This window comes from Zootoca vivipara, chromosome 1 (assembly GCF_963506605.1).
Source record: "Zootoca vivipara chromosome 1, rZooViv1.1, whole genome shotgun sequence".
Classification (NCBI taxonomy): Eukaryota; Metazoa; Chordata; class Lepidosauria; order Squamata; family Lacertidae; genus Zootoca; species Zootoca vivipara.
Genome location: NC_083276.1, coordinates 134,647,806 through 134,668,510, shown reverse-complemented (window position 1 = coordinate 134,668,510; position 20,705 = coordinate 134,647,806). Strand labels below are relative to the sequence as shown.

Genomic DNA, 20,705 nt, shown 5'->3' with positions numbered 1-20,705 from the left:
CTTTTTATGCAGTTTACAGAGCAGAATTTGTTCCCCTGTGTGGTCTTGGATCCAGCTTTCCACACTTCCCAATGGAGTGGTTATTAAAGGTGACATACAGTACTACCTAGTGAGGTGCCAAATCTATCTATAGTTTTCCAATCACCCAAGGTATTTCAATGAGTGTTGTTGTCTTCCTCTTTTTCTGATGCTCTGCCAAGCTCTCGCCAGCACTGGAAATGAGGGTGGAGGAGCACTCAGCTGGTGGACATGTTCAGGGACAGCAAATGTGCTAGCTCCTTTGGGTCACTTTGCCATGGTTGCTGGCCAGCCAGCAGGTCCCTTTTCGGCCCTAGAGACATTGGATCTCCAAGGCTGGTCCGGTCAGGGCAGTTGTGGCAGAAGCAGGACCAAGGGATCAAACAATAGATCTCTCTTCAGCCTCAGAAAGGGAGAGCTGATGCATTCTGTGGCCACATGACGTCTTTCCAAGCATCACAGGATTACAGCCACAGTATCATGCAAAAACTCCTTAATTTGGTTTGAATAGTACACAAGGATGTTGATTTTCAGCAATGATGATTAAATAAGCAACTTTTATAGCATTATCTTACACAAGGTTTACTTGGCAGTAACACTTGTGTCATGGTGTCACTGGGTTGGGTGGAGTTGTCCTGGTGAGGAAGGCAGGGGAGCTCTTCAAGAAGTGGGTGCTCCCCCGTTTCCTGCTCTTGCCTGTGCTTTGCTCCCCTTTCGCTCCTTCTACAGTCAGCAGTACTTTCTACAGCAGAACTTTAGCTCAGCAAGTCTGGGAGGATACCCACTGTGGGAAGAGCTTATCACTCCTGCCTTCTTCACCAGGACGCCACCCAACCCAGTGACCGCATGACACCCTTACAGATCTACTTTTCAGGTAAAATACCAGTCGTACTTTCTACCAATGGAAAGTTTAAAAGCTCTTGTAGACTAGAAACACCATTTTTCTTTGCACCCCATTTCACTTTGGTGACAAAGACAAAACAGTACTGTGGCCTTTCTTTGACCTAAAATAGGCACACGTATGTATCAGATTTTGAAGCAGTTTTCAAGTTCCCACATACATGGAAGATCTTTAGAAGACTAGTTCTAAAAATACACCTTAGTCAAACACACATGAGTATTTTCTACCAGTTGTAACAGTGAAGGAACTAGCTCCTGTTGAGATTTCCCTGTAAGAGCGTGTGATTAGAGAAGGTTAAATTTAGATATCTGAAGCCGTAGAAGTGGGAGTGGAGGAAGAAGAGTTAAGCAAAGTTTAGTAGTTAAGGGGCAAGAGCTCAGTGCCCCCCCAAGATCTGCAGGATAAATTATACATAATTTATACAGGTTGGCAGAATTTCAAACCAGAGTTAAAAAAGGTAAGTGAACAGAATCTCTTCAAAAATCCACTTGTTTTCTCCCCCAGCCAACTTCTTTTCCATAGGGCAGCTCCACTGCCTCCTTCTTTTACAGTGGTACCTCGGTTTAAGTACACAATTGGTTCTGGAAGTCTGTACTTAACCTGAAGCGAACTTTCCCATTGAAAGTAATGGAAAGTGGATTAATCTGTTCCAGACGGGTCTGCGGGGTACTTAAACTGAAAGTACTCAAACCGAAGCGTACTTAAACCGAGGTATGACTGTATTGATGTTCTGACTTATTAATGTAAAATATTTATCGTCCTCCACCACCCACCTTTGGGTGGATGGAAGTAGAGAAGTCATTTCTGCTGCAAAAGGCGGTCACTGTAGCTTGGAGTACAAAAGAGGTTTACAATGCTGCTCCTCTTGCCTCTGAGGATTATAGGGTGTGACAGGCTAGAAATAACAACCACAGCAGAGGTTGGTATAATAACCAAATTTACCTGCAAATGAGGAAAACACCAGTTGCTGAAAAAATACTGTAGGTTCTGGTTGCTTGGTGCATCTCAATGCACGAGGCTACGTACCACTGCAGTCACTTTTGTAGACGGCTAATAGCGGTGGCGCTTTTATGACACTTGCTTTTAAGTGGGTTTAGATTTCTGAAAACTAGCCTAGACTTAAATCAGGGAGTAATTTTTAATTCCCTGTCAAAAGTGGGCTATGGCCCACAAAAGCTTGCACCATTGTTGCAGCAGAGAGACTGATGTAGTGACACCATTTGAATTTCACTTAGGATAATATATTGCTTTGAAGGATTAATTATTTCCATGTCCAAGCTAAAGCCAAGAGATGGCATCCTCTGCAAAGAGAGTAGAACATAGTGAAGTGAATAGACCAAGGGGTGCTGTGTCCTTTCCTAGGTTTCCATGAGTACTAAGAGTCCCTTATTGGGGCAGCACATTGATTCTTGAATGCTGCCAATGCAAACTCCAAACAGCATTTCTGCAAGGTTTTTCAAAGCTGAACAAGTGACAACGGAAGACGCAACAATATCCCCCCCCCCCCGGGGGGGAGTGGCTATGAGAGTCCCGCTGCCTTTTTTGCTCCATGAAGTTAGTGGCTATGTTTTGCGAGCCAAACTACATTTCAGCACTTACTTTGCGTGTCTCCCTTCTGAAAATGCCTTGATTTTCTGCCACTGCCCTTCCTTCAGTTTTTAAATGCTCCCACTTGGCTGGCTTTGCTAATGAAGTTCTTCAGAAGGTCATGGTCCATTTCTGCAAAGCCTGATGTCTGAGTAACTACAGTCAAGTGGTTTATGCAAAACCGAAAGCAAAATTCCTCTAATTCCTAGGAAGGAAATAAGTATTACATATGTTAGCAGAAATGGGACCACCCAAAGTGAAGCGACATGGCGGATACATTTTCCAGCTGCTGCTGCTGCAGCCCCTATGCTGACATTGGGCTAAATTCAAAGTAAACTCTTGATGGCAGCTGCCACCCATGGGCTGGTAACTCCAACTGTGGGTCATCCAAATCAAGTGATGCAGGTTTTTTTACCTCGTGGAATCCAATATTCTTAATATTTTGTACACTTGTTCAATGAACAAAACTACTAAGTTTAAATCTAAAATTTTATTTTTTTATCTCATCCCATTTTTGAGTTATGTGGGTTTGAATTTTTTTAAAAATGACAATTTTGGCCTTGCCAGACTACACAAAAACCTTGAAAGCTCAGCCCAGAATTGAGATATTTCAAAACTAAAAATACTGATCTCTTCAGAACCTTTAATATGCTATGTCACATGATGGGCTTAGTTTAAATTGTAAAGTTATAAAATTTTAAATTTTATAAAGTGATTTAAAAATTAATATGATTACAAATTTACCAAATATGTATTATTTAATATTTGTAAGCGTTACCTGCAAAATTTCATCTTGGGATCTCAATGGGATCACATTTTTTAAAAAAATTTTTTTACATACATGTCTACCTTATTGGGTTCTATTTAGGAAAAATAGGTCGTCTTGGAGTAAAATATAGCAGAATAAACAAGACTTCAAACTATAATATCAGTTACTTCAGGCATTTCTTTAGAAAGTTATTCAGTTAAAAGGTACCTGAAAAGCTAGTCAGGCTTTTAAAAATGTGTTTCAAAGCCGAGTGATAGCTTGCTGTTGCATGACAGAATTAACGCTTTGAAAGAATCCTTGTTAGTACTTCATTTCAAACAGTCACTGGATCATACCGTAGGACTGCAGAGTTGAAAGGGACCCCATGGGTCATCTAGTCCAATCCCCTGCAATGCCAAAATCTCAGCTAAAGCATCTGAGCCCATTAGCACTAAGCCACAGTTCAGTATTTGCAAATGCAGCTAATATTGAAAAGAAAGTTGGCTCCAGTAATATGAACCATACTCAGCAACCTGAATAAGAAAAGAAAAAGTATTTGAAAAGAAATTGTTACAACAGAACTATGAAGGCTGGATCCTGGCCACCCAGGAGCAGAGCTCTTCCTAATAAAAGGCAGAAGAGAAGTGAGTTTCTCTGGTGGCCCCTTCCCCTTTCCATTCCCCCAGAAGTTGGGGGTGGGGGTGGGGCATTCGGAACAACAAAGAAGGTAGAGCTGGGAGCTGCAGGAAGAATGAGGAATGGGTGAAAATTGCCTCCATACAAAAGGAAGGAACTTGCTCCTCTCTGTAAATGGAAGGAGTCCATCCCTTAGTTACAGGAGTTAGTATAGATCCAACCCTTGCTATTTAAGAATCACCACTTAAAAGTTCTTCAATAATAATGTACCGTGCACCATGAATACACAAAAACAGCTCTCACAAAGGGACTGTTCAAGATATTTTTAAGTGTACAAGTTCTGCTGAAAATGCAGCTTGTGGCTGAGCTACAGTTTTCCTTTATTTAGCATATTTCAGTGCAGATGATGTGTTGTAGTGGCTATGAACAGAAAGGGCAGGTCACTAGTGCCTGGTCCCATGAAGACACCCACGAAAGCTAGTCTAGAAGGAAGAGGGGAAGGGGAATGTCTGCAGCTCTCTGACCTTTTTGATAGCTATTGGATATCTTGTAAACCAAAAAACCCCTGTGACCTTCTGATTAATATTTGTGCTGTACTTTCAAATGTTCAAACTTCTTTGCATACTGTGTCTTCTTCTCATCCTTAGGACAGCCAAGGAAGATAGGCCAGGAGTATTCTCTCCAGATTGTAGATGGGAAGCCGAGGCTCAGAAAATGGCCCTTTGCCCCTGGCAGGACGCGGATAAGTGTGCCCTGCTGGAAGGGGGCTGTCATCTGACTGGGGAGAGGAGGGCAGTGGTTTGTGGGTACCTGTACCAACCAGGAGGTAAGAATCAGAGGCAGGAGAAGCTTCAGAGCTGGAGGAAGAGGAGGAAGGACAGCCAAATGCTTCCCACCCTCCCCTGCCCCACTGTCTCCCAGAAGCAGGAGAGGATGGAAGGGGGAAGGACAGAGGCGGCTTCCACGCAGGTGCCAGCTATGTTTGCACAGGCTGTGGGGAGAAGGGGCAGAACCTGGTGGAGGGAGAGTGCTCTGCAGTTGCTGCAACTGCTCCATAGAGTCCAGACCTGGGAACAGCTGCCTAGAAGATACTAGATACATGTGCTTAGGTATCCTGAGCTATAGAGGCGACTGTGTGATCTTTGACAATGAAGAGTTAACTCTGCCATGTGCATTCCTTGGACTGGGAAGCACCTCTGACAGCCACCTGGAAGGTATATTACAAAAGCAAAATTCAAACTGGGCCCCTCCTGATTAATAATCATCATTTTAATTTTAATAATAATCTTATTATTTATACCCCACCATCTGGCTGAGTTTCCCAGATTAGTCTCTTAGTTACCAGATTATTTTCAATACCAAGGGGTCTCAAACATCACAAGCAGCCTGTCTCTGCAGGAAACTATTAAGCCTCATGGTAAGCCTCGTTCCTACCTTTGCTTCATACTTGACTGCAGCGGAAAGAAGGGCGATTGCATTCTCCTCGGAAATTCCCTGCTTGATTGTTTGCTGGCAAAGCTTTTTCAGTCTATTTTCACGGTAGAAGGTTGCGAGGTCCAGCAGACCTGCCAGGAGAAAAGAGGGGCAGGGGAAACACAGGTTAGAAGGAAAGGAAACATTTACGGTAATAGTTCATATTTCCAGTGGCACACAAACACCCAAGCTTTTAGGGATGTTTTGGACAGACAACATGCTTGCTATTTGCATTCCACAATTTTAACTCATCCCTATTTTTCTGAGGTTTTCCCAAAACAGAAACTCTGGATCTTAATACAGTATAACTGTCCAGAAGGGGAATAAGGCAGGAAAAATGCTATAGTCCTGTATTTCTTGGATCAAAATGGGTAGACCACAGCTTTATAGCTTAACAAGCTGCATAGTTGCTTCTTGGGGGAACCATTTAACATGCTTCCAATTTCCGGAATCCTGGTTGCCCAGGCATTCAGCTGAATGTGCAGCAGTTGCCCCCTTCAGACCTTCCTACTCAATGGGTGAAGATCTGAGGTTGCAGCCAGGACAAACTTGACTTGGTCTGCCTGTGATCAGTCAGGACTGAGCAACCCCCACCCTGATTCCTGAGGCCTAAGAGCCTCTTAGCAGAAAAAGTAAGGCAGGCTATGTGTGTTGTGAAAGCAACCATTTCCTCATTCCCTTTTCATCACACAGACTTGCGTGACAACAGCCTGCACCCCCCCCCCCCCAAACAGAGTCTGGCAACTGCTATGCATTGCATGTTACCGTTATATAAATTCTGTGTTGTGGTGAGTTTTGTGATGTAATGTTTATGCAGTGTTCCTTTTTGAAAATGAAAAGGGAAATAATTGAGCTTTCACTTCTTCTTTTACAGAAGATGTGAAAATACTATTGGGTCTTCAACGTCAACGGTCATATTATCAATTGAGCAATTATGCTGAACACCAGCATAACTGTGATAATTTTTTAATCAAAACTGCAGCCTGGGGAGAAGCTGTGAGGAACGACAGTGATTTAATTTTGCTCAAGTATGCAAATGGTACAGTAGGAAAAGTAGGGATGCTGAAAATAATCAAATAGGGGCAAAGCCTCTTAGCTGACCTGCAGGTTAGTTGAGCAGTACACCTGGGGCTCCTCCTGCCCCCACCTGGGGCAGGTGGCCCTCTGGCTGCCTCATCTGGAGGGTAGGAATTCTGTACTGCTAAAGAGAATAAAAGACAAAAGGGAACAGAGGGTGGGGAGCACCCTCTAAAAGGCTTCCAAACCCCTTTTTTCCTGGTCTCTAGCTCTCTCCCCAATCCAGACTAAAATATCTGGAGTTGAAGGTCTGGGGCTGGCTGCTGCTGCACTACCCCCATGCACCAGCTGTTAGGCAGGGAGATGGAGCAGCTGAAAAAAGCCCCGCTGTGCCTCAGGTCTCTTCAGGGCTTCCTCTGTCCTCACTCTCTTCGGGCTCCAGCTACAAGGACTCTCTAGCTCTCTTCACACAATTTCCAAGTTTAAAATATTGATTTCTCAATGCCACGTGTATACATGACGGTGCACAAATCGATCACATGTAAATGGGGGGGGGGGTACGCCTATATAAACAAACGAATGATCAGAATAAAAAAGGGCTATTCTCAAAATATATGAAGCATTAAAGAGCATCACAGGCTTTTCAATACATTCAACTACTTCACATTTTAAGCCCTGCTGAAATGAACTCCAGCTCTTCCCAATGAGCCCATTTCTTCCAATTACCTACTGCATCTTCAGGAGGAAGACTGATGCTGTCTGTGTACAGGTATTCCAGAAAGGCTCGGTAAACGGGATATGAGAATTCACTTATTTCTATAATTTCATCGTTGTTGTTGTTTAGTACTGAACGGAAGTGCTCACACCTGAAGAATTACATACAAAAGGAAAATAAGTTTTGTTACTGGCAAGCAGCTTGATTCTGGTTGTAAAACAGAACAACAATGGCACAAGTTCCCACGCACTTCCTCAGATGTACAAAATGTTATCCTGGGTTACCAGATGTATCAGAGCTCCACCAATTTTGCAGGTTCTAGAACTCCACAAACTCTAGCAGGATGCCAACTGTTAGCAGCCAGGCTCACCTGACTCAGCATCAAGGTGGCCCAACCAGAGAGAAATGATTGTTCGCTTGGCAGAAGAAGTGCTAACAAAACATGGACTAAGAAATTATGTAGCACCACAAAGATTTTAATGCCAAGGGAGAAGCAAAGTAGAAGCTAACAAAAAGGGAGAAAAAAAGGGTGGGAATATTAGTTCCATACCTAATTTTGAGAAGGACTTTATGAACATGAATGTATTTTCCATCCACTTGAAATCTCACATCTGCATTATCTGGACTGTCAAATTCCTTCTTTATTGACTGAGCTACTGTTAAGTGGTCATCAGGCTCTAAACAAGACACCAATGAATACATTTAAAACACACTGCCTCTCCCTTCAGCCCTCTGTTCACATGAACCAATGCAAAACCAGCAGGCAAGAGCATTTCAAGGAAAAGGAAACTGACAATAATGCAGGCAACCAAGGGAGAGAGGGGACAGCCTTTCAGCCATTCTAGCCACATCGGGAGTTCTTTGCAGAACAGGAATTGTCTATCTTGGCTTGAGACCGAGATGGTAACCACATCCTCATTTGTCACGTAATCAGCTGAAGTTCCCACAATTTACACCCACGGCCCCAGGCCCCAACCTAAAAAGATGAAGAGCAGAATGGAGCAGACTCCAGTGCAACCAGGGGTCTAAGGCTCCCACCGCTGGCCAGGGGCAGGCAGTTAAGTGACCAAGGACCTGCAGAGCACTTCCTCCAGCTCTGCCGCCAATTCTGAGCCCTGGCTGAGCTGAATACCAGCGATGATGGATCTGATTATGAATGCCAAACCAAAGTGCTAACACAGAACTGCATTGAGCAAAGAAGGAAAACGACTCCATCCCTTGCTGTGAGCCCCTCCATCATAGGCTCAAGTTGTGTGTGTGTGTGTGTGTGTGTGTGTGTGTGTGTGTGTGTGTGTGCAAATAAACCATATATCCTAAAGACACCAGTGTCTCTTCTGTGCCTCATTTCCACAAACTCAGGCTAAGTGGCGAGACTCTTGGAATGCTGCAGTGCTGTGGAGTCTGGGGTGCCATGTAACACTCTTTCTCTGGATGGTGTTGGAGGCTTCCAGCACAACCCCAAAGGTCAATCACAACAGGGTGGGGCAGCCGTTCAGAAACGGCTTAAGGAGGCAGTTAAGTTAAGGAGGCAGGTGCCCCTTAGGATCATTAGGGCAGAAGGCCTGCCTTTCCCCTCAAGAGAAGCCATGTTGGTGGAGATAGAGCCATCCCTGACAAGGACGTGGAGCTTATTTCTTCCACCAAGCTGTGATCCAAACTATACCACTAAAAAGAATGGTATTTACATATCTTCAAGAAATAAGTAATATACAGCAATGCAAACAGAAAAAAAATGTCTGAAGCTCACCTACTGAGAGGAGACGCCAAGTCACTGCAGGAGTAGCAAAACAAGCAAACACATCATCTGTGCAGACAAAGTGGGTGAGATGCGGCAGAGTGAGAGACTGTCCCCGGCACTGACCCCACATGTACACTTGGCCACCCTGGGTTTTAGCAGCAGAAGTATGAGCAGAGTGACATGCAGCAATCTCTACGACTCTATATTTAAAAGCAAACATAAAAAACAGTGGCATAAGGACAACATGCAGTGACAAAGCTCAGAGGTCCTAGGTGCCGGTGGCCATTGTTCACTTTGGTGGATAAAATGCATATTTGGAACCTAATGCCCGTTTCTATCCCTTGCCTCGGCTGTATTTCTGATGGCCAGACTTGCATTTCTAGGCACACGTATCAGTTATAAACAAACTCTCTTTAGACTCTGCTTCCTTGTCCTAAAAATCTTTGGTCAGGCTGCGTAAACACTGCACATTGTTTTAGCAATTCTTGTTTTTACCTGTAAGCAACCTTGAGCCCTGTCGGGGAAAAGTGGGGGGTGGGGTACATATATAAAATCCCACAGTTACTGCAGTACATGCTACAAATTCTGCTTATTGCTTGATTATTAGCAGGATCCTACCTGTCTTTATCCACAGGCACAGGAGCAGGGTAGGACTGGTTCCCTCTATTCCCAGTGCCTAACTGGCCGTAGGAATTTGCTCCCCAGGCATACAGCTGACCTTTGTCCGTTAGCACTAAGGTATGTGCATAGCCACAGGCAACCTAGAAAAAAGTACCTAAAATAATTTGTATTCTTACATTTTTGCATTTTACATACCAGAAGATTTACTGAAGCTTTTAAAAGCATTTCTGGAGAAGTATTTATTGAAAAAAACCAAATGCGAAAGACAGTTGAATCATTTATCACCATTCAAGATTCACAAACAGAATTCGAGATGCTGACCTCTCTGAGTTTGTTAGAAATATCAGCTTCCAACATATCACAGAATCTTCTGTCTGCATGTGGCAGGACATAGAGTGAATACAGATCGACACTCAGGCAATGTGTAAATTCAGAACTGACAGAAGGCTATCATGACCTTATGCAGGATTAGGAACAGCCAAGGAAACAGAAAAAGGCAGGTGGGCTGTCCATTTCAGGATAATGGTATTGTACTGATAACGCAAGTCACTTTTGACAGTATCTTTGTTAAAACATTAATTTCTTTGACGATATATTGTAGTGCAGAGTGCTCCTTTTTGAGACTCCAGTAAAGCAGACCCTCTTCCAAATACTTTGCTCCTTCCCTGTCTCCCACACACCAGTTCAGCCCAACAAAAGCCAATCAGCACTAAATGCCAACTGGGCATGGCTCACAGAGCTGTTTTTAGGGTCCTTCCCCCTTTGAATGCCTTTCCTAAATATATTTTGGGCTTCTGTAAACCTGCAGCTTCCCCTAGGCATGTTGCCACCTTCCCTCCTGCATTGGCTGCATCAGTATCCACACTTGGGAGGACAGGCTTGCTTATCAGTATATAAGATGAAATACATAGCCTATTTTAGCCCATTTTAACGAAGGCCTGGCAACAAATGAAACCTACCCGCTGCACATGGATGCCTTGCAGAGCTGCTATTCTGCAAGGTGTTGGTTGATTGCCGCTATTGCCCAATCCAAGCTGGCCATTGCCATTGTATCCCCAGACATAAACCTTAGAAAGGAAGATAATTCCAATTAGTTTGCAGGAATAAGAGCAAAGAAGAGGGAAACAGAATCCCCTATAATCTTTGTGTAATTCATTAATGACACTTAAAACAAAAAGTTTTAAATGCTAGAACCAGTTATGTACTCCATGGGACCTTAGCGTTCACCTGAGATGCATCTAACAAGAAAAGATCCTGCCCTGTCCAATATATCTATGTGTACAGGAGTGATGAAATGACCCGCTTGATCAGGGAAATATCTGAATGCTCCAATTTGCTTGGGTAGATGCTGCCTTCTAACCTTAGCATTAGCTTAGAGCACACACTAGCTAGACTTCTCAGGTTGCAGAGGCAGCGCTGTTCAATGGTTTCCAGCATTTGTCCCTAAACTGATCCCATGAGCGGCTAGAGCACCTGGCTTTTCTTTTCATCTCACTTCTAATTTGTATACCGCCTTTCTATAAGGCAGGTTATAAGCTGTAGAGACGACAACAAAATATACAACAAAGGTCACACATCATATAACAATCCAATCCAAGGCAAATAAGCCATAATAAAGAATATGACCTTAAAATAAACAACTTACTGGTGTGTAAAATAAAGCAATATGCAACGATCCATTTAGGGTATACTGTATTACACTATTAAATTTACTCCCTACATATCAGCAAATAATAATTAAAGAGAAATTCACTCTCAAACAATAACAATAGATCATTACTAGACTATAATCAATAAAAATAAAAGCCAGAAAACTTAGAATACTACAATACATAAATGAAGATCAAACTAAGCAACAAAGTCACATAGCTTATAAAAGTGCAACATAATGTAACTGGTCCCTTGGTCCACACCCAGTTCCTGGTGAGTCTCCCAGGGGGTCCCTCCACTCACAGTTCTTTCTCTAGCCTCTGCCCCTTCCCCTTCAGCAGCTTTCAACTTATCAGGCCCTTTAATGCTTATGTGCTGTGGATAGGAAATTACCTGAGGAACTGCCCCCAAATTAGACCTAAACAAAATCTGCAGTTTTACTACTCCCTTTCACCCACAAATTTGATTTTTAGAGCAAAGAGGATGATGGCCATTTCCTCTACTTTACCATGCAAGCAGCAGTGGGGGGGGGTGGCACTCAACCCTGTGCTATTACAATTGTCCCATCACCGCAAGCATTTCTTGCCAGACAAAACAATCTCCGCTCCTTCCCCCCACATGTTGACGTGACCCATGCACCCCAGAGCTGATTTGGAGGAGGGAATGTGTGGGGCTGGGACGTGAGGAAGCCTCACCGTTTTAGTGGGACTCCTTGTGCTGCCTCCAGCTGCTGCAACTATTTTGTTGGATCTGGTCCACAGAGTGAATTAAGAAATGGGGAAGTGGATTTGCAGTTGTTAAAAGCTCAAGGGAACAAAAAAAAGAGCCTTCACTAACTTGGACAGCTCAGAAAGAACCCGGTCAGAGAGGTTCCCTTGGAAGAACACTTAAAAGTTGTGACAGAAGGTAGCCCAAATCTACATAGCTACCAATCTGGTACTGACAAACACCCTATCCCCCAGTTTAACCATCAAAATCTGTTTTCTGGATTCAACTGGATTCAACCTGTTGACAGTCTCTAGACAGCTGTTAACAGACTTCATGAGGAGCATGAAAAACAGAGCTGCACTCTGTCCACATACAGACCTAACACTCCAAACTTCCAATACAGAATTGCTCCTTTGCTTCATTTTGTCACCTAAGGTGAACTGGGAAAGGAGATCTCACCAGAGGCTGTCATTGCGTGACCCCAGTGGCAGCACCAGGGTGGGGTGGGGGGCAGGATTCTGCTACCTGAGATGGCTGCTTCAGTTCGGCTCATGGGCAGACCGGCCTGCCACCTGCACTGCCTCTTGGGCACCTCCAATGCAGAGTCTCTAGTCACTGAGATTGGTACTTCCTTGTGAAGATGGGGGCAGAGCATTCCCACAGCTCTGCCGCACAGCACAACATACTTGCACTACCCAGCATGGGGGAAGGAGAATGGATACCCAATTATCTTCACCAGGGGCCTCTCCTCATCCCTTCTGAAACACTCTTCCTTGCAGCACAATGGACTTTCATTCAAATGCTGTGTAAGAGGAGGCACAGAGGACAAGAAGGACTCACAAGCTTCTCTGCTCAAAACTGTGCCTAGCTTGGAGGGAGGAGTTTACACTGGTGAAATCAGAAATTGAGCCTTTATGCCAGGAGGAAGCACTATTCTGAATGTTAAGAGAGAGTTGTTCTCCAGACACCAGGAGGGAATATTCTATCAGAATCTATCTAACCAGACTTATTATAATTAAATATCTGTCTTAATTAGCAGCATTGTCTACTGTAGGGGGACACAGTCAACGACTTAAACCCCAATATTACACACCATAAAGAAAAACGGCCCTTTTAATTCTGAAGAATTCTCTTACCTCCCCATTTTCTACCACCGCCATTGAGCACATCTGGCCACAAGCAATGTTAGTTGCAATCTTGCTTTGTAAGCAGCTAGTGACTCTCCGTGGTATTGGCTGGTTGGCTGTTGAGCCAGATCCAACTTGCCCTGAATTGTTGTAGCCCCATGTATAAACCTGTAAAGAAACAAACTATATTATATGGTTATAATCCCATATTGAGAGAAATGCCAGGTCCATTTAAATTAAAGGGACTCACTTCCAACAAACATGTTTAAGATTGCACTTATGTCAAAGACAAATGCTAAATTAAATCTCAGTTGATTTAGGCCGATGGAAATTTTTGTGACTCAAAATTTTCTGGAAAACTCATGTCACTGATAGGTCTGTGAAGAAATCATCCCAAAAGCAAACAAATAGAAGCAAATATTATTTGGAAGTTACATCTCAAAAAGAGCTCTTTCCTTTTTGGTTTCTTGATACTAGATAAGATTGGCTCTTGTTTGTGGAAGCAACTACTAGGACAGCAATGTGAGTATTCATGTATCTGAGCTAGTATCCCACCATATCTGGGATTCCCAGAGCAGATATTAACAATAATATAATATAGTACATTTAAAAACACCACACAATCCCTTGTCTAACCTCAGAAACTAAGGAAAGAGACTTTGTTGCAGTGGTTCTGTAGCCCAAAAGGGCTACTAATGTAGTAGCCCAGTGAACTTTCAGGTGGCTATCAGCATACAATTTACACCCCAGTTTTATCCAATCCAGAGTGCTTGCCCCTTTTTGTTTCAGATATAAAATTCCAAAGTTACTTGAACAAGATTCCGATAGATTTTCTTACCTCTCCATCAGATGTTAAAACCATTGAATGATGTGAGCCACAGGCAACTTCAATCACTTTTTTGTTTAACAAGTTGGTGGAGATTTGGCAAGGAACTAAACTATGGTTGGTTGTTCCATTTCCCAGTTGACTATAAGCATTATGTCCCCAAGTATATACTTCTCCTTCTACAACATAAGAAGAAAATAACTTTGAAAACATTAAAGCTATCTTTTTCCCAAGTAAAGAGAAAAAATAAACAATGACTGAAGCTTTTTGTTCCATATATTGTCCTCTGCTGTGATTTAACCACTATGTACACAGAACACGATTAAGGGCAAATGTCCATTCAAGCATTAGCAAGCATTAATGGAGACAATAATGGTTCAAATAAGTAAAAGGGATGGGTTGTGCTCTATTAGCATTCCATGTATTGTCAAGCCTTCAAATGAAACAATTTAAATCTTGAAGAGAATGTGCGAGGTTATATTTTTGGCAAAGTAAAATCTCCATGCTTACTATGCATCTCAAAGTATAATATTCTCTCCTACTGGAACTTTCTCCTGTAATGTGACACGAGGCAGATCTCTTAGGTTTAGTGTTGCAATCTCTCATTGCTAAAATAAAATAAAATCTCATTTATCTCTACAGTGCATTGATCCAGATTCACATCCTCTCTACCACCCACCCTTGTAGAACTGAATCTACAGGGAAAGGCCTGCTGGAACCAGTTCGGTCTGGGACTGGAGGCAGCAGCTACACAAAGCTTTTCAACTTTGCCCAGCTTTGCACAAATCAGTCACACACAGCAGCTGTCAGCAGAAAAGTCTGCTCAACCCTCTTCTGGGATTTTGAAGGCTTCTACAGTCACTGGAGGAGGATGTTCAGCTTTTCCTCGCACTAATATGATCGGGGGGGGGGGGAGGGAACATAATAGGTCATGGATCGGGACAGGGTGGGGGCAGTCACAGGGATTAGCCACAGCAAGGCTAGTTAAGATCTAAAATGCTTCTGTTTAAGGATGCACAAACACAGATTCTCATGTGCATGTGTTAGTAATTAAGGATTTGTTTGGTTTTTACAGTCAAGTAGTATATACATTTTATTAAATAAATAAATGGATACTGAATTTGCTTTTCAACTTGGATACTGAATTTGCTTTTCAACTTGCTTTTCAGTGGGTGTACTGAATGAGTTGAATCCTATTTTATGGATGCTGATGTCTTATATACTATATTATTTCATTTGTTCTATGTAGTATCTTCAATTTTTCCCTTTCTAAACAGCTTTGCAGTCTTTTCTGGTGAAAAGCAATATATAAATACTTAGAAAAAAAATTGTTTTCTTTTTTTGTATTTTAAGCATAGGGCTTCTTAGGGGGCAGAAAGGCACACCTCTAGGAGGAAAGTGCCCCATAGCCTTTACAGGCTTGAGAGCACTGAATCAAGAGCACAGAAAGGGTAACATGGATATATTCTAAGAGTTAGGAAAGCCTTGCTCTTTTCCTTAGCGTTTCCACATGTTGTCCCTTGGTGTTTCTGAATCTGAGCTTGGCTTCACCAGCAAAATATGGTTGTTCCTTCATTATCTGCTTTTGAATCTCTAATAGGCAAAACATTATTAACACAGACCATTTTCATTTATTATCATAAGAGTCCCAAGATCTGGACCATCCAGGTGGTAATATGCCCATGAAAAAATAAGGAACTAGACTCAACAATCACCCCATAATCGAAAACTTAAAATGTTCTTTCTTATCAGTGTAAAGAGTACCGTATACAGTATACTGCTTTTCTCTTACAGTTGAAAATTAAATATCCCTGTCAGAGTAGACTAACAGTACCGTATACAGTATACTGCTTTTCTCTTACAGTTGAAAATTAAATATCCCTGTCAGAGTAGACTAACAGAGTAGACTAACCACAATGAAAAGCACACAACGTACCAGTGGTAGCAGCAACAACATGGGGGCCACTTCCATAGCTGAGGCAGGCTAGTTTTTTGCCACACAAAGTATCTAACCTTCGAGGTTCAATGCTGCTCTGTGTGTCACCGATTCCCAAACAACCACTGCAGTTAGTGCCAAGCACAAAAACCTGTCACACAGTGATACTGTTAGTACAGAAAATATTTACTATCATAGAATTTCAGTCTGAAAGTTTAATAAAATAGTTACACTTTTTAAGATTTTGTCAGATATTTGTTAAAGAAAATCAGAATTCTGCAGCAAGGATAACTGTTTGGGCACAGTAAAAAATTGTGACATCCACGCCTAGTGTACCATTTACTGTGCTTGCAATGGGAAGAAGCCAGGCATCAGGCATGACCTTGAAGTCTTGTGCCCTGGAAGTCTTCATCCAATGCCTGTTTAGACAAACATGATGTAGAGGCAAACAGTTATTAATTGTTGTATCTCCAAAAGTTACCTCATCATTCTCAGTTGCATAAAGTACTTCATTGCCTGCACTGCCAAATACACAGGCCTGGCGAATTAACTTCAACTCCTCTTGAGAGCGGAGAGCAAATATTGGCCATTTCCCAACATCCAGCATCTGTTTCAATAAAAGCAAAATATTGTAGATCAGTCTAAATAGGTTAAATGCTTCTTTTCATATTGTTTTTTTTAAAAAAAATTCACAAGTATTACATTGTTTTGAAACAGTTGTCCTGTTCATTTCACTAAAGATAAAAGTGAATATAAACTAAGTAAGAAAAGGCAGCCAAATGACAAATGAAAAACAAATAGGATAGCAAATTATGAACCTAATCCCAACGTTGTTCCACAAGATGGAACAGCGCACAGTGCTCTCCTTTTCTCTTTCAGCGTTTTGTATGGTTTTTATTGTTGTTGTTTCCATGGGACGGCATTCAAATTTGTTGTACTATGTACAATGACAATAAAGTTATATATATATATATATATATATATATATATATATATATATATATATATATATATACACACACACACACACACAGTGGAACCTCGGTTTATGAACACCTCGGTTTATGAATTTTCGGTTTATGAACGCCGCGCACCCATCTGGAACGGATTAATTCATTTTCCATTACTTTCAATGGGAAAGTTCGCTTCAGTTTATGAACGCTTCAGTTTATGTATATATACCACTGTATATATACATACATACATACATACATACATACATACATATATATATATATACACTGTATATATACTGTATATATATATACACACACACACACACACACACACATATCACTTTAAAACTACTTCCTTCCACTTTATAGGTATTTAAATGCATGTACAGTGGTACCTCTACTTACGAATTTAATGCATTCCGAACGCACATTCGTAAGTCAAAAAAAATGGTAAGTCAAATCCCATAGGAATGCATTGGGAGAAAAAATTCGTAAGTAGAAGCAACCCTCTCTAAAAATTTGTACAGTAAGTAGAAAAAAACCTATCTAAACCGCATCCAAGATGGCGTATAGAGCTCCATTCGTAAGTAGAAACATTCATAAGTAGAGTTATTCGTAAGTAGAGGTACCACTGTATCTGGTACAGTGTTACCTCGGTTGTCGAATGCTTCGAAAGCCCAACGTTTCAGTTTTCGAACGCCGAAACCCTGGAAGTGAATGGTTCTGTTTTTGCAAGCGCCTCAGAAGTCAAAGGGCTTCCGAGGTGTGTTTCTCCATTTTCTCTTTGGAATTTGCCAACCGCCCATTGCGGCTCAGTTGCCAAACGTTTTGGAAGTTGAACGGTCTTCCAGAATGGATTACATTCAACAACCGAGGTACCATTGCACTATGATTTGTAGGTTCTCCTTTAGCAATACATGCTTCGTTCACATAATCAACTCCTTGGGAGCCAGCTCCTGTTTACTGCATGTCAGTCAATACACACAGAGAAAAGCATTCATTTCCAACCCTACAAAACATCACAATACTTTACTGTGGGGTGGTCCAACCCACAGCCCATTGAATGAGGTTCTTATAAACATGTTACATGTAATTTAGTTCCTTTTGGGGCTGAACAGAAGAAGATTCACAAAACAGAGACTGAAATCTGGGTTTCCTGTTCCCGGAATTCTGTTGGGACTGCAGCAGCACAAGTATACTCAGAGAGCAGTTCTCTCATGGACTGACTGTGATGTAGGCATACTAAAGACCGAATCGCTATGGCCTGTGAAGGGTGGCATTTCCCCTCTTCCCCTTTCTAGCAAAGTGCTGTACAACAACCAAGGTTCCTTGTATATGACTCACACCCCAGTAGACTTCACTCGTGGCTCCGTGACGGGTGGTTTCTTGGCAATTTTCATCTCTGAATCCAGGGCGGCTCAGCTAAGTGCAGAGAGCGCAGCAGGTGAGCCTTGGCTTGAGGTTCATGGCACGGCACCCAACCTTCACTGAGGCAGCCTTGGGAGGGGGGAGGGGGAATGGATGCCCCAAGCTGCCTGTTCTCTTCACGCTTCTGCTGCTCAGGCTCTGTCCTCTGGCTCCATATTTCAAGGGTCCTAGTTGCAACTGCACACAGCTAAGTACCAGTATAGCTGTCGCCTGTCCTTTGCAGCCTCAAGGGGCAGTTGACAGTGCAGCTTTTTTTAAAAAAAGGCAGGCAGGCAAGTTGGCTGTTTGGGCTCACACAGACATTCAGGCTGCTTCTCGAACGCCGTGTAGCATAGTGTACCATGTATGTTATAGGCTCACAGGCTGCAATCCAAGACACCATTACTCTGGAGTAAGAACCACTGAAATAAAGGGGACTTACTCCCGAGGAAATGTGCACAAGTTCAATAGGTAACCTTTACAACAAGGACGGGGAATCTGTGGCCCCCCAAATGTTGATGGTCTGTCACACCCACCTATGGTCTGTGTTTGTTGTGGAGGTTGGGAGGTTGAGGTCGGATGAGAGAAGGGGTGGGCTGCAGCCCACTGCCCACACTGTCCACAGCGCCCTTGCTGGGGGGCATGTGTGTGAAGTTAACTGTGGGGCAGCCGCCACTGCTGCTGGTTCCCCTTCTTCTAGTCTTTCCGTAATGGCCACATGTACTGTGGTGGCACCGGTGGTCCTATGAGGAGGGGAGGAAGCTCATAGCCTTCTACAATATTTTTTGCATAATAAATTAATATAATAAATGTGTTTTAATGATATATTTTCAATTAAATATATTACTATTACTATTTATTGCAAACACTTTAATTTACGATATGGAAATTTAATTCAGTTCAGTTTGTGGCTCACAGGTTCTGTGTCACAGAACTCTTGCGGCCCACTTGGTCTGGGGTTGGACCACCCTGCTTTACTGTGAAGAACCAATCTTACCTTTTCAACATCAACAAGTCTTAGTTTAGATCATTTAGAGATGAAAGTCTATGCCATTTCTGTAGCCTAGAAAAATAAGAGGAAGAAGTGATTAGGGCAATCTCTGAAGCTCTGTCTGGCAACATCTCAAGATTAAAGCCACCCTCTGGGACATTTTCCCCATTATAGCTGTGAACAATAACCTGTGCATACAGTTTTTGAAATGTTGCTTTTAGAGTCCATACAGGACTGTGGCTTTATGCAGCAAACATATCTCCAGGGTGTCTTTCAACGAACACTAATAAATCCACTCTGTGCACCATCAGATAAACTAATTGGCTGTAGTTCTTTAGTGCACAACCAATGTCCCTCTGCAGATGCATGAACATCTTAAACAGTTCTGATGATAATAGACATAATGAGCTGACCCATCAAAATTCCTCTCTATCCGGCCCATCTCCAAGAGCTCAGGCTGGCTTACAGTTGACACAAACTAGCAATTCTAAGAACAAACAAAAGCAACTTATAAAATTTATGCACATATAAAACACACCAATGCCAACATTGCATAAGAAGAAAATAGTACAAATAAAATTTTAAATACAGCTTCTATGTCCTGACTGCGCACAATCTTGCAGAAATCTACAGTTATGCTCTGACTCTGTGCATTATGGACCCGACAGATAGCCAAGGCAGCTGCTGAAATTTTGTTCTTTTATTTTGTATCTGATCCAGGCCAGAAGCGGTTTAGTCCTGCTGGCCACATGGAAGAGCTGTCTGTGGAGAAACGCCGGCTCCCTCGGCCTGGAAGCCAGATGAGCGCCGCACCCCAGAGTTGCCTTTGACTGGGGTTACCCCTTGACCTTTTCCCTTGTTGCCGGCAGTGGCTCTCTACGAAGGCAAGGCAGGGTGGTGCCTCCTTCTCCCCAACAGAGGGGCGCTTTTCCAGCCCCCCCCCTGCCGCCACCCCACCCCGAATCCCGGCCCCACCCCAAGCCCAGAGCCGGGGGAGCAGGCCGGTCTGTGGCTTTCAAGCGCAGCATCCTTCCACCCAGGGCTGTCTAGGGATGGGACTCTTCCTGCGCCCGCTTTCGGGGGCGCCGGAAGGGACGCGGCGAGGGCCTCGCTCGACTTGGGGCGCCGCTGACAAGGGAGGCCTCGCCGGCCGGCCCGCCAAACAAGCACCACCACCTGCGGGGCTCCCTCGTCCCGGGCGCGGTTTGCGCGCAGCCCCGCCCGGCCGCCCTCCCCCCCCCCGAGGGGCGCAGAGGGACCACCCGCACCGCCCCCCCCGCCTCACCCGAGAGGCGCCTCCTCCTCCTCCTCCTCCTCCTCCTCCTCGTCGTCGTCCTCCCGGCGCTCGCTCCCTCCCTCCCTCCGCTGCCCGCCTGGCCTCGCCCTCGGGCGCCGGGCTCTTCCGCGGCGGCGCAGCTCTAGGCCTCGGCGTCCCCTCTGGCTGCTCCGTCCGACCGGCGGCCCCGGAGCCGAGTGTCCTGCCGGGGAGGGGGAGGGGGAGGCGCCTGCACGAGGCCCGAGGAATCGGATCCGGAGGTTCTTCGGTCCCCGGCACAAGGATCCAGGAGCGCCTTTGCTGCACATCGATCATACTGTACTTGCAATTCTCTTTCCTCGACAAAGAAATTGCCACACTGGAAGTTCAGGGTA

The 20,705-nt window shown here is 43.6% G+C and overlaps 1 protein-coding gene across 5 annotated transcripts; it reads right to left on the bottom strand.

Annotated features, from left to right (window-relative positions):
* Positions 1-34: 34 nt before the first annotated feature.
* RCBTB2 (RCC1 and BTB domain containing protein 2) lies at positions 35-20,402 on the bottom strand. Of its 5 annotated transcripts, XM_060282552.1 has the most exons (13): positions 20,341-20,402; positions 19,062-19,127; positions 16,183-16,308; positions 15,702-15,852; positions 13,778-13,944; positions 12,949-13,107; positions 10,414-10,521; positions 9,452-9,594; positions 8,843-9,033; positions 7,646-7,772; positions 7,107-7,246; positions 5,325-5,455; positions 2,569-4,700 (listed from the first exon to the last, which is right to left on the bottom strand). In XM_060282552.1, the coding sequence occupies exons 3-13, from the start codon at positions 16,306-16,308 to the stop codon at positions 4,470-4,472; spliced, it is 1,674 nt and encodes a 557-aa protein (XP_060138535.1). In that variant the 5' UTR covers positions 19,062-19,127; positions 20,341-20,402; the 3' UTR covers positions 2,569-4,469. The 5 variants fall into 5 exon arrangements, 4 of the variants coding, with proteins under 4 accessions (XP_034995832.2, XP_060138535.1, XP_034995853.2 ...); XM_035139941.2 differs by lacking the exon at positions 20,341-20,402 and having other exon boundaries at positions 35-2,711; positions 19,062-19,981; XR_004694023.2 differs by lacking the exon at positions 20,341-20,402 and having other exon boundaries at positions 2,574-2,711; positions 7,111-7,246; positions 19,062-19,981.
* Between the last annotated feature and the right edge of the window lie 303 nt (positions 20,403-20,705).